General features: G+C 36.9%; 1 protein-coding gene across 1 annotated transcript; it reads left to right on the forward strand.

Annotated features, from left to right (window-relative positions):
- The first annotated feature begins 1,401 nt into the window (after nucleotides 1-1,401).
- LOC145006730 (putative disease resistance protein At4g19060) lies at nucleotides 1,402-2,817 on the forward strand. The gene has a single exon (XM_078965788.1). The coding sequence runs from the start codon at nucleotides 1,402-1,404 to the stop codon at nucleotides 2,815-2,817; it is 1,416 nt and encodes a 471-aa protein (XP_078821914.1).
- The last annotated feature ends 14,588 nt before the right edge of the window (nucleotides 2,818-17,405 follow it).

Raw genomic sequence — 17,405 nt, forward strand, 5'->3', positions numbered from 1 at the left:
TTTTTAATTACAATATTTATGTATAACTTTACGATTAAAATTGTTGGTTTTTATCAAATAAATATATTAATTGTACCATTTTATATTCACTATTTATACAATAATACATAAAAGTTGATCTAGATTTGTTTATTATTTATAAGATACAAATATTAAAAATCACTTTGAAGTTTAAAATCAATTTATTTAGATTTAAATTTATTTTAGTAACTTACAGATGTTAAAAAAACAACCAATCTTCTTTTTTCAAACTGCAAACGTTTGATCCACATTTTCTACATCAAAGGTTTATATCTATGGTCTGCAGAGCGCATACATTTTGCCCCAGAAAAGGCAAAAAAAACACCTAAATATGTGTTGGAAGATCCTCGTAATTGGAAGGACGCTGTATATGTTATTAACTTCTTGCATTTTCTTTTTGTATTTCCATTTGTTTCATATGACTTGCTATGATGGTAGAAGCTAACAAACGGGAGAGTTTCATATTTGAGTTTCATATTTGACTCTTTGATAACAATGTAAGAGATTTATTTCTTGTCAGCATCACCAACTCGAAGCACACGTAGAAACGCAAATCGATATGTATTTGTATTAATTTTAATATAAATCGTATTCCATGTTATTTAGTATTGTTCCGAAAGTTCAATGATTTGAAACTCGGATGCAACTCATCTAGCTATGTCCTTAAATAGTTAAATGTACCTAATAAAATTCCTAAATTTGTTTGATTATATACAATTTAGTGCAACCAAAAACGGGGAGGTTAGGGTGCAGCCACCATAATTGTCGAACTCATATGTAGTCACCGATAGTGCAAAACAGCAAATAAAGGAAATTTTTTATCGCGTTAAGATAATATACCTACCGTTTTCCCAAAAATTGATCGTAAGTTGGATATGCAACTCCATAGACAAGATACAATCTTAATCCAAGGTGTTACTTCTATATATGAAATTAAAATAACTCCTTACTTTATAAATGAACTAATAATTATCTTACTTTAAAAATAGTTTTCACTTCGACGAGAACTTTCGGGCCAATTATGAAATCAAAATTGGATTGCACATCATTGAAAATATGTATGATAGCAAGAATACATTAGTATATATAGCTTACCAGATTAAGTTATGTTACTACTAAGGAAGACATTTTTTTCAAGTCTTTACTGAATTCAAGATACATGATTTCAATTCAGAGTACAAATTCTCATTAGTAAAAACAGGGCAAGCTAAGTGAAGTAATTCAGAATCTGAAGCATTACTTTCTTGAGGAGAAAAGGTATCAGAATGTTAATTTTTCTTTTCTTTCAGCAAGAAAAGCATCTCAACCCTTCAAAACACCTTCCTTCTTCAATCAAGTTTCAATCTTTTCACAAAAAAATAGTTTTGAGTGGAAAAAGATATGGCTCCTGAGATTGTGGATGATGATATTGAACAACATCTTCTCGAAAAAATCAGTCATGGCATTCAACGTCTAGGCGATCAGCAAAATCTAATGACTAGATACTATTCATTAGATTCTGATTTTAATGACGTGAAGGACATCCTCACGCGTACAAGAAATCCAGATTATAATGGGGATTGGTTGAGTGCAAGAAGGGAGAATCTTTATTATCTCAACAATTTATTGAATGAATGGCAACTCATCAGGAAACGCAGCTCATTTGCTCCTGTTGAAGATCGTGAAGCATGTCTGAACATCAAGAAGAGTTTAAAGAAGATGATGAAGGAATTCAAAGGTGAAGAATCTAGTTCAAGAGGTGATGCAGAGTACTCTGTTAGTCGTCATCAAGACCCAACCCACCTCACTTTTGAAAGAAACAAGAAAGATGTTTACAGGTGGAGCTCCAGACATGGACCGAGGAAAGTTCATGGCTTTGAACACAATGTCATGGCCATGGAGAGGGAGCTTGTCATGCGAAATATTAATGTTCCATATAAGGTTTTTGGGGTTGTGGGAGTCGCCGGAATTGGGAAAACGACTCTTTGTCAGGACATTTTTGGCCGGAAGTTGGTAAAGGAGCATTTCTGTCCGAGGATCTGGGTTTGTTTATCTAAGCAACCTAGAGATAACCATGATTACAAAAAAGAGATTGTTGTCAGGATCTTGAAGTGTCTGGGAATAGAAGATGAAGTCATAAGTGATGTAGCGAAGGAAGGTGATGAACATGGACTCCGGAAACTGATTCTTCTTATCCGGCTACAACTGATTGGAAAAAGATATTTGATTGTTCTCGATGATGCTTGGAACGATAACGAATTCTTCTTGAAATTGATTCGAACGGAAGACCCGAATATGAAATGGGGTGAGGAGTTGGCATACGCGTTGCCAAAAGGGTGTGGTGGAACAGTCATTTCGTCGAGCAGGTCGGATGCATTACTAAAAAAGATGCTTGGGAATGATGTTAGTTTGCTTTATTTGAAACCACACACCAAGGAGATCATTGATCAGATTTTTATAGACACGGTGATTGGGTATGAGGAAGATGAGAGAGAATTCCCTAAGCATTTGGATGAATTGAAAATGGAGATACTAAAAAAGTGTGATGGAATACCGTTGGCTGCAAAATTGCTTGCTAAAATTGCTCGGGAACCATTGCCTCTAAAGCAGAAACCCCCACCGCCAACAAGCGTCGTCGAAGGTCATGAGAATAAACAGCCTACGGAAAGTGGTGGCGAACAGTTGAAAGGCGGTGTCGAAGCCGGTGGCAGTGGAAGCGGCAGCGGTGTTCATGACGGTGAGCACAACGGCGTTGTTCTTCCAAATCCGAAGCAGAAGGATGGTCTCCCTCCGATCGGATCCGATCAGGTGGAATAAGCACTGGAAATAAAAAAAAATGCCGATAGGTTTGGGTTTTTTTAACAAAATAAGCTTGTTATTGTAAGTTTGTTTTTCTTGATAAAGGAAAATAAGATTATGACATAATTTACTTAATGTATAAATTATTATTTTTATCAATTTATGTTGTGCATGACTGTAAAATCATAGATGGAAAAATTATTTCAAAGTGAATTAGTTTCACATATGTTGACAAGGTTTTGTTTGGGGGATACATATTGCAACAATATTTTTTAAGGATGCAAATTGCAATGATTAGTAACCAAAAGAACAACTTAAGCAAAAACAAGCAAAATCATTATTGTGGTCTTGTACAATAGAAATCACAAGCTCACAAAAGGATTTAAACATTTGTCATGACACTCTTCTAACTCGAGATGAATAATTGAGTTGTGATGTTCGATGAGTATTCGTATGACCTGTAACGCTCGTTTCGAATTGAATGATCCAAGTTTTAAGACACGATTTTAAATTGAATTAATAGACATTTTGTTTACGCTTTGTATTATTTTTTTAGTAGACAACATGAATTCGTTGAATTTAAAAAACTATATTTGATTATAGGATAAAAACTAGAAAGATGGAGTGGGTTGGATCGAAGTAATTATAACTTTCAAATGTTGTAATTGTTAAAAATGTTGGTATATAAAGGTTTGGAAATTCTGAGAATTGTTATCACTTTCAAATCAAAGTATTTGGGTGGTACTCCTAAATACTCAATTGGATAAGACTCAGAGAGACAAGAACAGAGAATGTTTGATGATATTTTCGTATATACCAGAAATAAGACCAAAACCAACTTTTAAGATATTTGTATGAAAAATTGTCATATGACAGTTTTAAATTGTCATAAAACCATAAAAACTATCATAAAAACGAATATATGGATAATGGTCAAACCAATGGTCAATTATCCGAAAAACCAATTTTCTGATGCATTTTTAACATAGTAACATACCCTATATCGACCCCAGCCAGGGATTCTGTAACATACACATTCTGAAATTATGTATTGTAATTATAAAAAGTGAATAAAATTGAGTGTTGAGTTCTAACAACTAGTTTTTACTAGAAATGAAGTAAAACTATGTTTAGAATCACTCATAAAATATTGGAAGTCTTATGAGATTCCAATTAATAACCAAATAGTGAAATTTAACGAAAATATAAAATTTGAAATAAGTAAAATTTTATTATTTGATGTTGTAAATCATCTCGTTAGAAACTTGTAAGCGAAAACCTCGTCGAAATCCGAGTTATAACGAAGAAGTTATGACCAACCGAAGATCCGCGACAAAACCGGCACGGCGCCGAATGACGTAAAAAGGTGAGTTTTTGATAAAATACTTTTTAGCCTTAAAAATCTAAATGAAAGTCATAGTATTCGTTAAATCGAGAAATTTGATAAAAAGAACGCCAAAATCTGACTTCGTATGAGGAAGTTATGATTTTTCAAAGTTTCAACTTAGCAGTAGACAGCTAAAAACTCGAATTTTAGATCGAACGATATTTGACCGATACATCCTAAATGAGAATTGAAGGTCTCGTCATATGTAGTACAACGGTAAAAAGTCTGACGAAAACGGATGTCGGAGGAAGAAGTTATGAATTTTTAACGGATTTTCCTGTCCCTGTCTGTTAACAATAATAATATTAAAAATAAAGTCAAAATTTGCCAACGAAGTCTAAACGAAAGTTGTAGAGCATAATTTCAGCTACGCGTGCATATAAAGAACGTCAAAAACAGAGCTTGTATGCGAAAGTTATGGATTTTAGAAGTTCGGGGCTCAAAAATCGAGAAATCTCGCAGGAATAGTAACCCGCCACGTCACCTCGCACGAAGCAGGTGCATCACCGGAGACGTGGCCTCGCCTCGCAATGCCACCTGTCGCACAGGTGTCCGATCTCGCTGAGTCATTCGAATCGTGGCAAGTCCGAAGTCCGACGCGTGTTTGGTCCGGATTCCGAAACGCCAGCTGCCCCTTTCGCGTGTCCGAGCTTCGCTTAAGCCGCATCACCGAGACGTGGCCTCGCCTGATTGGTCCGAAGCTCGCAGGTGCCACGTCTTCTCCCCTCCTCTCGCTTCATGGCCTTCGCTCCAGCAGCAACGTGCTCGCTTCTCAACCACAGGATCCGAACCTCGCCCCTATAAATAGGATGGTGCGAACCCTCCCGGCTAGAATTGGAAAATTTCTATTTTTGGCCCCTTTTTCCATATTTTCACAATTTTGACTTTTCCCGAAGCCCCGGTATCAATTTTAGCACCCGAAACACGTCCCAAGACCCCCGAGAAGCCTGGAAATTTTATCTTTTCGGTTTTGAAGCCCTACCTTCGCAGAGCCCGGTTCTGAAGTAAGCTTCTAGTTTTCAACATAGAAACACATATTTAAAAGCCAAAATGCTATCCAAATTACTATTTTAATCCCCGGATTAACTTAAGGTGACTTCAATATATAGGAATAATTGTATGTTATGTGTTATATGTGCTATGTGCTTCTCAGTATTATTATTCTGAGTTATTCTCCCGTGTTATTTTATCCGCTATGTTTATAGCAATTATAATACCTTTGACCATGTGATCAGTGAAAGGACTTAGATTCACATTGGTACTGGTACGTAGCCTCTGGCCATGTAGAGCATGTCTCCGTAAGAGAATGACTTCTATTCTATGGCATTGGCATAAAGTTTGATAGGAATGGTATGTAGCCTCTGACCATGTAGAGCATGACTCCGTAAGAGAATAAACTCTATTCTATGGTATTGGCAAATGGTTAGACAGGGCTATAAGCCTGAAATCTACCAAAATATTAATCAAAAATTATATGTCTTCTGTGCCAATTGGGCCAAAGCTTTATTGATGCATATCAAGTATTTAAATCATTATGTCTCATTGAAAAGTATATCTTTGAATAAAGTCTTTGATTGATATGAACGCTTGTCACATGATTTCACATATGTCTTCTTGTTCCCTTCTGCTTCTATCATATTGGTATGTGTAAGGCATAAGATTATATTGTATCTATCTATTGAATTCACTAAGCGTTATCGCTTATTCCTCTAAATATTTAACAATTGCAGGTGATGAGTATTCCAATATAGCTTTATACTACTGAAAGATTTAGAATAGTTAATAGTATTTCTCTGTATTTTTAATGTTCATGTATGTATATGAATAGTAGATTCCTGGGTAGACATGAAATTGTAATAAAACTTAGTCAGTTTGTATCCAATCCTTTGTAATCACTTTATCAATATAAAATATTGTTTTATAAATATGCATGTAGCATGTTTTCAGGAAGTAACTTAAGAAATCTTTTGAAATAGTATGAAAGTTTGAGTCTTTCATAAATACGAAAGTTGGGGTCTTTCAATCATGGTATCAGAGCAATGGTTTAAGTGAACTAAATATCATGGATTGGTATTTAGACTTAAACTGTTGGAAGCTCAATATATGAGCTAATTCATAATAAGTATATGGATACAAACCATAGGAAATATTTAAGTGGGGGATTGGGTAATGATAAACCCTAGTATTCTAAGATATTAAGTTACTTCAGAATTTTAAGAAAATTAGTTTAAGTGAACTAGAAATTTTAAGAATTTCTAAGCTTAAACAAGAATTATTAAGTAAAGATGATATGATATATTTTAGCTTGAATACTTAATGGAGGCAAGCACTAGAATATTAAGAGGAGATATGCATTATATTCTATTATCTGCTAAATGATAAATGAATATAGAGAAGAGATATGCCTTATATTCTATTATGTGCTAAATGATAAATGAATATAGAGAAGAGATATGCCTTATATTCTATTATGTGAGAAAGCTTAAGGTCTCTTGCCGACCATGGTTTAGAAAATTTTCAGAATTTTCATAATAGAATTTTTCGGAGTGATAAAGAGACTTATGATAATAGACATCGATAAGTTTATAAATAAAAGATCGCGAGATATCATAAAATAATAAATATGAATTGTTATCGTAATAAGTGTATAATTACCAATAGAGCGGTAATATACATTTAAAGTATGTTTGATATATAATAACATCTTTGGAAGAAATATGTGCGTTTGAAACACGTTTGGACAAGATAAATGTGTTGGTACAAATCCATGAAGTTGTTCTACCGCTGTTCAGATTAAAGCAATGATTGTTTAGAAAGTCGAAAGAACCAAAGATGGTGATAAATACTTCGATAGTATCTCAATTGATGTGGTACAAGATTAGAAGAATTAAATAAAGATCAAAAGAAAGGCTAATGAAGTTTTCAGACTCAATAGGCCAAGACTTTGTGATATAAAGTTCCATTGTGTGTTAAGCCGACTTTAACATCCAAGATTGGGATGGTGAAGTGAGTCATTTAGTGGTAAATGGTTAAGAAACTTACTTGTTTAAGTAAGGTAGAATGCTTAATTGAAGAAGAAATACACCCATAGTATCGTATGAGAAGAAATGTTGTAGTCAGGAATGACAGAGAACCAAGTTGAAGCTAGTAAAGCTTGCTGAGATGCAGCTAAGATGCAGACTTCTTAAGATAGATTCCTATGAAATAGAATTAGACTTACTGAGATACAAGAATAACGATGTCAAGGAATAATAATGAAATGACCAAAAGTGCATGATGGATTACATGAGTTAGAAGATGATGTAGGTAGTAGAAGACCGTTTATCTCCATGCTGCTAAAGTAAATTTTGGAATAATGTGTCTTGTAGAGTACACACTACTCAAGAAAGAATTAATATGAAGAAATGGAAGTAAATTTATATCGACCTATGGAAAAGTATTAGGATATATTAAATCGAGCATATGCATGAGAAAAATCCTAGAAGGCGAGTATAAGTAATCCAATATATGTTTGATAGAAACGTGAAAACCCTAGTTGAGTCTAGGAGAAACTGTTGTACGTATTTGTTTGAACACATTCATATGTGATAAGTTGCTTTGTGAAAACTTTTGAATGGTGACTTGGGAACTACGAGACAATACTTGGGACAAGTATGAGTAGGTGTGAATAGTATTAGAGGCCTATACTACTGGAAGCACAGGACTCACACTTGGATCAGGAAAAGTCACAAGGTTACCAAGAAGCTAGTAAATGATTTTGTTTTATTCATGTGTGTCGTTACCTTCGTCTCGGTAATGACTAAGAAGATAATTATCTTTCAAATCTTAATGTCATAAAGAATTGAGTCCGATTAGTACAAATCCGCGAAAGGAGTTAATTGGTTCAGAGAACCATGTCTTATATAGTAACAAAACATTAGTAAGAATACTGAAGAAGTAAATGGTCGAGGTAGTCGGTAGAAATATAACGATCTTCATTAAAGAGTTGAGCAATCATTAGCCATAGATGTGACTTGCTATGTGGTGTTACTGAACACAAGAAATGTTTCTGCCCTACTCTTACTAGTCAAATGACGGGGAGTCAAGTTTCCGTTCAACAATCAAAGAGTACTCCAACTAAAAAGGAGGAGGTGCCAAAAGATAAAAGATGTGTAGGTCCGAAAGAACGAATTAGAGATATGTGGTGCTATTCTTTCTATTCCAAAGCATCTACGTGTTGATCAAACTCTTTTCATTTTCTTTATTCTATCAGCTCGATTTATTTGATCTGATTCTAATACAAGAGTTTGGATCGTTACGTGTCTTGTGCGAGATAAAATAAAAGGTCATTAGAATATGACCATTCGAGTTGTCGTTATAGCAAAAGTAAAGATCTTATCTTGGGTTTAGTTTATAAACCAAGAAGGAGCAGGAATCTACAATGAGAATTGAGTTTTAACTCAAAGATTAAGATAGAATGTTCAATAGAGAATGAAGAGCGGGTGCAAATTTGAACACCACCAGTAATTAGGAAGTTTGAAGAATTTGACAATCGTTTGGCAAACTAAAAGCTAAATATCATACATTTTATATTACCACAAAGAAAGTAAGTTAAAAACTCGAATGTTGTGACTAGTAATTTTCTCGTAAACTCTAGATCTACTCACATCTTATTTGATTTCAATGCCTCAGATACTTTCGTGCCTTATACAATCGCATATTCTTTTCAAATTGCTTATTACGCAGTTGTCCAATCATTTCATATAGATAAGTTAGGAAATATATCGTTACTTGCTGATAAAGCCTATAGAGTTAGTGTTATAGGAATTGAAAGTTATAATCTTCCTGCTAACCTAATTCCTATCTTTGATATGGAATGGTTATTAAAGAACCACGCAAAGCTCTTGTTCTAAAAGGAGATGATATGCATCCCTATCGGAAGGGAAGATTCTATTTATGTCTACGGTGGAAATAATAAATTTCTTTCTTAAAAAAAAACTCGTAAATTATGTCGAAGGGATATTCTACTTATCCGGCTTATATAGTTAATACCTTGAAAGAGGAGAAGAAAACTGTGAATGATAACCTTTGGATAATTATCGACCAGCTGATGAAGAGTGCATATATTCTCGCCACACGTAAAACGACTCCATTGGAGAAATACACGAAAGTTACTTAGACAAAAAATTATGGCAAGTCATGATGCGCCACTATAAATTATTTCCAACCGTGATACTCATTTCACTCCTCACTTTTGGGTGAGAATGAAGCATGAATTAGGATCTCGAGTTGCTCTTAGTACAACTTATCATCCTCAGACAAATGGTCAAAAGAAGAGAGCAATCCAAACAGTAGAAAATATACTGAAGGTATATAAAGTACTGTATGAGCGTAAATGTCATACTCAAATATGTTGACGTGACGTAAGATGGAAGATCTTTAGAGGATCTGAAATGATTCAAGACATCACTAACAAGATATAAATTTTCAGAGAAAGAATGAAAGCGGCCCAGGATCGATAAATTTCCTATGCAAAAAAGAGGAGACAACCCGTAGAATTCCAGGTGGATGATTTAGTAATACTGAAGGTATTTCATGAAAAGACGTTATACTACTTTGGAAGAAAGAACGGTTGGTAAGCAAGCATACTGCTTGGAATTGCCTGAAGATTTGACAGATATTAATGAAGTGTTTCATGTGAGCTATCTGTGTAAAGGTTAAGCATATATGATGAAATGGTTCTATTATCCTAGGTGAAAATGGATAATAAGTAGAAGAGATTGTAAATGAAAGAATGACTAATCTACGTAATAAAGAACTGAAGTTGGTGCTTCTCAAATGGAAACACCATCGAGGCCCAAATTATACTTGGGAAAAATAAGAATGAAATAAGAGTTAAGTATCCCTAATTGTTTTAATCGATATGATTTCGGGGACGAAATCCTCAAAAAGAGGAGGTATTTGTAACATACACGTTCTGAAATTGTGTATTGTAATTATTAAAAGTGAATAAAATTGAGTGTTGAGTTCTAACAGCTAGTTTTTACTAGAAATGAAGTAAAACTATGTTTAGAATCACTCATAAAATATTGGAAGTCTTATGAGATTCCAATTAATAGCCAAATAGTGAAATTTAGCGAAAATATAAAATTTGAAATAAGTAAAATTTTATTATCTGATGTTGTAAATCATCTCGTTAGAAACTTGTAGGCGAAAACCTCGTCGAAATCCGAGTTATAACGAAGAAGTTATGACCAACCGAAGATCCGTGACAAAATCGGCACGGCGCCGAATGACGTAAAAAGGTGAGTTTTTGATAAACTACTTTTTATCCTTAAAAATCTAAATGAAAGTCGTAGTATTTGTTAAACCGAGAAATTCGATAAAAAGAACGCCAAAATCTGACTGCGTATGAGGAAGTTATGATTTTTCGAAGTTTCAACTTAGCAGTAGACAGCAAAAAACTTGAATTTTAGATCGAGCGATAATTGACCAATACATCCTAAACAAGAATCGAAGGTCTCATCATATGTAGTACAACGGTAAAAAGTCTGACGAAAACGAATGTCGGATGAAGAAGTTATGAATTTTTAACGGATTTTCTTGTCCCGGTCTGTTAAAAATAATAATATTAAAAATAAAGTCAAAATTAGCCAATGAAGTCTAAACGAAAGTTGTAGAGCGTAATTTTAGCTACGCGTGCATATAAAGAATATAAAAAACGGAGCTCGTATGCAAAAGTTATGGATTTTAGAAGTTCGGGGCTCAAAAATCGAGAAATCTCGCATGAATAGTAACTGGCCACGTCACCTAGCACGAAGTAGGTGCGTCACCGGAGATGTGGCCTCGCCTCGTAATGCCGCCTTGCGCACAGGTTTCCGATCTCGCTGAGTCATTCGAATCGTGGCAAGTCCGAAGTTCGACACATGTTTGGTATGGATTCCGAAGCGCCAACTGCCCCCTTCGCGTGTCCGAGCTTCGCTTAAGCCGCGTCACCGAGATGTGGCCTCGCCTGATTGGTCCGAAGCTCACATGTGCCACGTCTTCTCCCCTCCTCTCGCTTCGTGGCCTTCGCTCCATCATCCACGTGCTCGCTTCTCAACCACATGATCCGAACCTCGCCCGTATAAATAGGAGGGTGCGTACCCTCCCGGCTAGAATTGGAAAATTTCCATTTTGGCCCCTTTTTCCATATTTTCACTATTTTGACTTTTCCCAAAGCCCCGGTATCAATTTTAGCACCCGAAACACGTCCCAAGAAGCCCGAAAATTTTATCTTTTCGGTTTTGAAGCCCTACCTTCGCAGAGCCCGGTTTTCAATTAAGCTCCCGGTTTTCAACATAGAAAGACATATTTAAAAGCCGAAATGCTATCCAAATTACTATTTTAACCCCCAGTTAACTTAAGGTGAGTTCAATATATAGGAACAATTGTATGTTATGTGTTATATGTGCTATGTGATTCTCAGTATTATTATTCTGAGTTATTCTCCCGTGTTATTTTATTCACTATGTTTATAGCAATTATAATACCTTTGACCATGTGATCAGTGAAATGACTTAGATTCACATTGGTACTGGTACGTAGCCTCTGGCCATGTAGAGCATGTCTCCGTAAGAGAATGACTTCTATTCTGTGGCATTGGCATAAAGTTTGATAGGAATGGTATGTAGCCTCTGACCATGTAGAGCATGACTCCGTAAGAGAATAAACTCTATTCTATGGTATTGGCAAATGGTTAGACAGGGCTATAAGCCTGAAATCTACCAAAATATTAATCAAAAATTATATGTCTTCTGTGCCAATTGGGCCAAAGCTTTATTGATGCATATCAAGTATTTAAATTGTTATGACTCATTGAAAAGTATATCTTTGAATAAAGTCTTTGATTGATATGAACGCTTGTCACATGATTTCACATATGTCTTCTTGTTCCCTTCTGCTTCTGTCATATTGGTATATGTAAGGCATAAGATTATATTGTATCTATCTATTGAATTCACTAAGCGTTATCGCTTATTCCTCTAAATATTTAACAATTGCAGGTGATGAGTATTCCAATATAGCTTTATACTACTGAAAGATTTAGAATAGTTAATAGTATTTCTCTGTATTTTTAATGTTCATGTATGTATATGAATAGTAGATTCCTGGGTAGACATGAAATTGTAATAAAACTTAGTCAGTTTGTATCCAATCCTTTGTAATCACTTTATCAATATAAAATATTGTTTTATAAATATGCATGTAGCATGTTTTCAGGAAGTAACTTAAGAAATCTTTTGAAATAGTATGAAAGTTTGAGTCTTTCATAAATACGAAAGTTGGGGTCTTTCATTTGACTAGTAATGAAAATGTAACAACGTAAATTTTAAAACAAATTTTTCATTTTTGCAAACTTCAAAAACATCGTTTAATATTCCAAATTCCTACGTGAACAATGTTATCATAACAAAATACATCCCATGATCATAAAAGCAGTTCCTCCGTCAGTGTGTACAATCACGTCGGCGCCTTCCCACGGTCCTCGCTAGTACCTGAAACACATAACACAACGACTGTAAGCATAAATGCTTAGTGAGTTCCCCAAAATACTAATTACGCACATACGCTTTTCCACGCCCTGACCTTCCGGTCCATGTGTCTCAGGGGACTTCCCCGACTCGGTAAACCTTCCGGTCCTACCTGCGTCAACCTTACGGTCCACATCACAACGCCTTCCGGCCTATAACATATACGCCTTCCGGCCCATAACATAATGCCTTCCGGCCCGTATCAAGCATAACATACATAGCACATATAACGATTAACTTATCATATACAATGCATATAACTCATAACATATCCGACCTTCCGGTCACACAATAAAACCCTTCCGGGTACAGTATAGTGAGAAAACTCATGTCGTGGAAAGTCTAGAATCTCGTATCCTTGCTAACTCCAAATCCAAACGACGACTCTACCTTGCCTAAACATAATAAATATCATTTTCATTAATAAAGACTTCTACAACTAGACTTTACCCCTTATCATCATTCCTCCGAGGGTAAAAGACCATTTTACCCTTCCTTCACTCAAAGTCTTCATGTTGACCAAAACCCTAAAGGTCAACAAAAGTCAACCTTTTAAGTACGTGGGGCGTACTGCTTGCTGTACGCGGGGCGTACCTCGCCAACCCATGGATCGGGGTTTCCACCCAGTACGCTGTGCGTACTGGGAGTTACGCCCAACGTAACCATCAGACTTTAGCATGCATCATTTCTGGTCTTAATTGGTTAAGCCATTACTCCAACTTCTAGATCCGGCTTTATTTATGCATCTATACCCATAAAGTCGAGACCTTTAAGCTTTGGCATGGCTGTAAAGGCTCAAACACTTCTTAACATCATTCTATTCCAACTCAAGGACCTAGATATCATGCATGGTGCAACATTTACGATCAAGATTGCATTTTTATGAGTCTACAACTCAAATAGACCAGAAATATGATGGATCTAAGCTTATGGAGACCATTTGCTCAAAAAGTCTCCACCTTTGGGACTAAAACCCTAGAAATGGTACTTGAAGCATATAACATGAAATATATGTCAAGATCCGAACTTTTTACCTTATAATGAAGCTTCAACCTTTGCAAAGCTCAGATCCACACTTGAACACCACTTCTAGCCTTACCAGTGAGCTCTTCTTCTCCTTTGCTACCTTGAAATGGCACCACAAAGCTTAGAATACTCACAAATGGCCTAAGAACGAATGCACACTCTCTTTAGGGTTTCTTTCGGAGGAATGGTGGCTGAGAAGTCGAGCCACACATTCCTTTTATAGCCCTCCGAATGAATTAGGGTTTTTAGGTCTGGACCGGTTACGCCCAGCGTAACCTTGGGTACGCCCAGCGTACCCGAGGGTGAACGCGTCCAAATGAAGCGCGCGAGTACGCGCAACGTACTCCTTGTACGGCCAGCGTACTCGCCTAACATGCAAACCCTAAATGGAAATATATCAAAGATGAAGGGTTAAATAGAAGGGTACCTGGATTTCGGGCTGTTACAATTCGCTCCCACTAGAACCAGACTTCATCCCCGAAGTCTCACACTGAAAACAATTCCGGATACTGATCCCGCATCTCAGACTCGGACTCGCATGTCAGTTCGGACCCCTTCCGATGTTGCCACTGCACTTGTACCAAGGGTACTTCCTTGTTCCTCAGAACCTTAACCTTTCGATCCCTGATCACCACTGGTCTCTCAATATAGTTCAGGCGTGCATCCACCTAAATATCATCTAATGGCACCACTGCTGAATCGTCGGTAATACATTTCGTCAACTGCGAGACATGAAAAGTGTCGTGGATCTGTCTCAACTCAGCAGGTAGATCCAACCGGTAGGCTACCCTTCCTACCCTAGTGATTACCTTGAAAGGTCCAATATACCGGGGCCCCAACTTGCCCCTCTTTCTGAATCGTATCACTCCTTTCCAAGGAGAGACCTTTAGGAGCACAAGGTCACCAACCTGAAACTCGAGCTCGGACCGACGCCTGTCCGCATAACTCTTCTGGCGACTCTGCGCTGTCAACAATCTCTGCCTGACCTGCTGTATCTGCTCGGTCATCTGGAGTACAATCTCCGTGCTCCCCATCACCCGCTGCCCCACCTCTCCCCAGCAGATGGGGGTGCAACACCTCCTCCCATACAACAGCTCAAAGGGTGGCATACCAATGCTCGAATGATGGCTGTTGTTGTATGAAAACTCTGCTAAGGGTAAATAGGTATCCTAACTCCCTCCAAAATCCAAAACACATGATCAAATCATATCCTCAAGCGTCTGAATCGTCCGCTCGCTCTGTCCGTCTGTCTGCGGGTGGTATGCGGTACTAAAATGCAGCCTCGTACCCAATTCCTCATGAAACTTCTTCCAAAACCTGGAAGTAATCGTACATCCCAATCTGAGACGATCGACATTGGAACCCCATACCGCGATACCACCTCCCTCACATATAACTCTGCCAACCTCTCCGCAGAAGAGCTCTCACTGATGACTAGAAAATGAGCGCTCTTCGTCAATCTATCCAGAATCACCCAAATTGCATCGACCCCCCTCACAGTCCTCAACAATTTGGTGATAAAATCCATGGTAATTTGTTCCCACTTCCATTCAGGAATCTCCAGCGGCTGCAATTTACCGTGCGGACGCTGGTGCTCGGCCTTAACCTGATGACAAGTCAGGCACCTCTCGACAAACCATGCAACATCCCTTTTCATACTGGGCCACCAATACTCCTTCTTTAGGTCCAAATACATCTTAGTAGCTCCGGGGTGGATCGAGAATTTTGATCGATGCGCTTCCTCCATCAGAATAGTACGCGTACCGCCCACAAACGGTACCTAAATCCGACCTAGAAATGTCAAAAGTCCCCATCCAACCGTAACAAATTTCGATACCTGATCGACAACCCGCTCCCTCTTTTGGTTTTCAGGTCTCGTAGCCTCAACCTGAGCTCCTCGGATGGTGTCCAAAATCGGAGTCATCACCGTCAACCTCATACAAATGTCTCGGATCGGGGCGCTTTCCGCCCTACGGCTCAATGCATCAGCCACTACATTAGCCTTGCCCGGGTGGTACGGGATCTCACAATCATAATCCTACACCACATCCAACCATCTCCTTTGTCGCATATTCAGATTTGGCTGATCCATCAAGTACTTCAGACTCTTGTGGTCCGTGTATATGGTACACCGAACCCCATAAATAGGGGTGTTAACGGGGCGGTTCGGTTCGAATAGTAATAAAATTGTGAACCGTCATCACGGGGCGGGTACTTCATGTGCACTAATCGAAACCGAACCGAATTAGCAAAAAAACCGAACCGAACCGAACCGTATAAAGGCGGGTAACCACGGTTCGGTTCACGGGTACCCGCTAAATATAAAAATTCAAATACAATTAAAATTACAAACTTCATTCCAATGATTTCTTTCTAAAAATTACTAAGTCCAAAGTATTATAAAAACATAATAAATGTCAAATAATATACAATATAATTGGTATAATAAATATAAAAATAAAAATAGAAGAAAATATAATGTAGAAGTGTAAAATTGAAATAGCCGATCATGATTTTTGTTTGGAATATGGCTAAAAGTTCAATGAAAATGAAGATTATATATATATATATATATATATATATATATATATATATATATATATATATATATATATACATATATATATATATATATATATATATATATATATATATATCAAGCGGTTCGGTTCGTTATCCGCGGATACCTAAGTATCCAAACCAAAACCGACCCGTTGATATCCGGTTTTTTCGGTTTCGGTTTTTTTATGTTTCGGTTTTTTTCGATTTCGGTTTTTTTCGGTTTCGGATCGGCCAGTTCGGTTCAGTTTTTCGGTTTTGCGGTTTTTTTACACACCCCTACCCATAAAGATATTGTCGCCAGGTCTTGAGGACAAACTGTTGGATAAGGTGTCTAAGTCCATAACTATTTCTGGTATGTACTTGACCCGACCCGGCATGGTCCATTTGGGTTGCATGGCACCATGCAATTGGATAGACTAAATGAGAAAAATAACACTTGGAGATTATTAATATATTATAAGTTCTAATATTTTAATAATATTATTTGATTAGTTTGATCAAGAATTAATTTAGAATTAATTAAGTGATCAAAAGATAACTAATTAAATATATGGGTTGATTATGTAAATCATCCATATCTTGTATAGTGGGCTAAGACGCTCCATGGATTATCAAGTTGGGTTCCACCCATAGGATGCTCCATGGATGCTCAATGGGAGTTACAAACCCATGGGTCATGGAAATGAAGAGTCATGACACATTAGGGTTTACATGGTGTAACCCTAGATGTGTCAACACTATATAAGGATCTCATTCTCCACCAAAATCGGTTACACTAAGGAAACAAGAGGGCTTGGCCGATTTCAAGAAGTGTGCATTCTCTCATAAGTCTTTCCAAGAGCATTTGGTGTTGTGTGAAGCATTTGAGGCATCACACTTGGGGTGCTAGGCTCATAAGGTTTCAAGGAACACAAGCAACAACAAGGTAAGTTATTCTATCTATCATTCAAGTTAAAATTATTCCCCATGTATGCTAGATAGGAATATAGCCTTGGAATTCAACTTTGCATGATAATTAGACAAACATAGATCCAAGGTTATTAGGGTTGCATGTACACTTGGGAAGTGTTAGAATGCTC

The sequence above is a fragment of the Lactuca saligna genome, chromosome 7 (genome assembly GCF_052625555.1).
Source record: "Lactuca saligna cultivar CGN05327 chromosome 7, ASM5262555v1, whole genome shotgun sequence".
Lineage (NCBI taxonomy): Eukaryota > Viridiplantae > Streptophyta > Magnoliopsida > Asterales > Asteraceae > Lactuca > Lactuca saligna.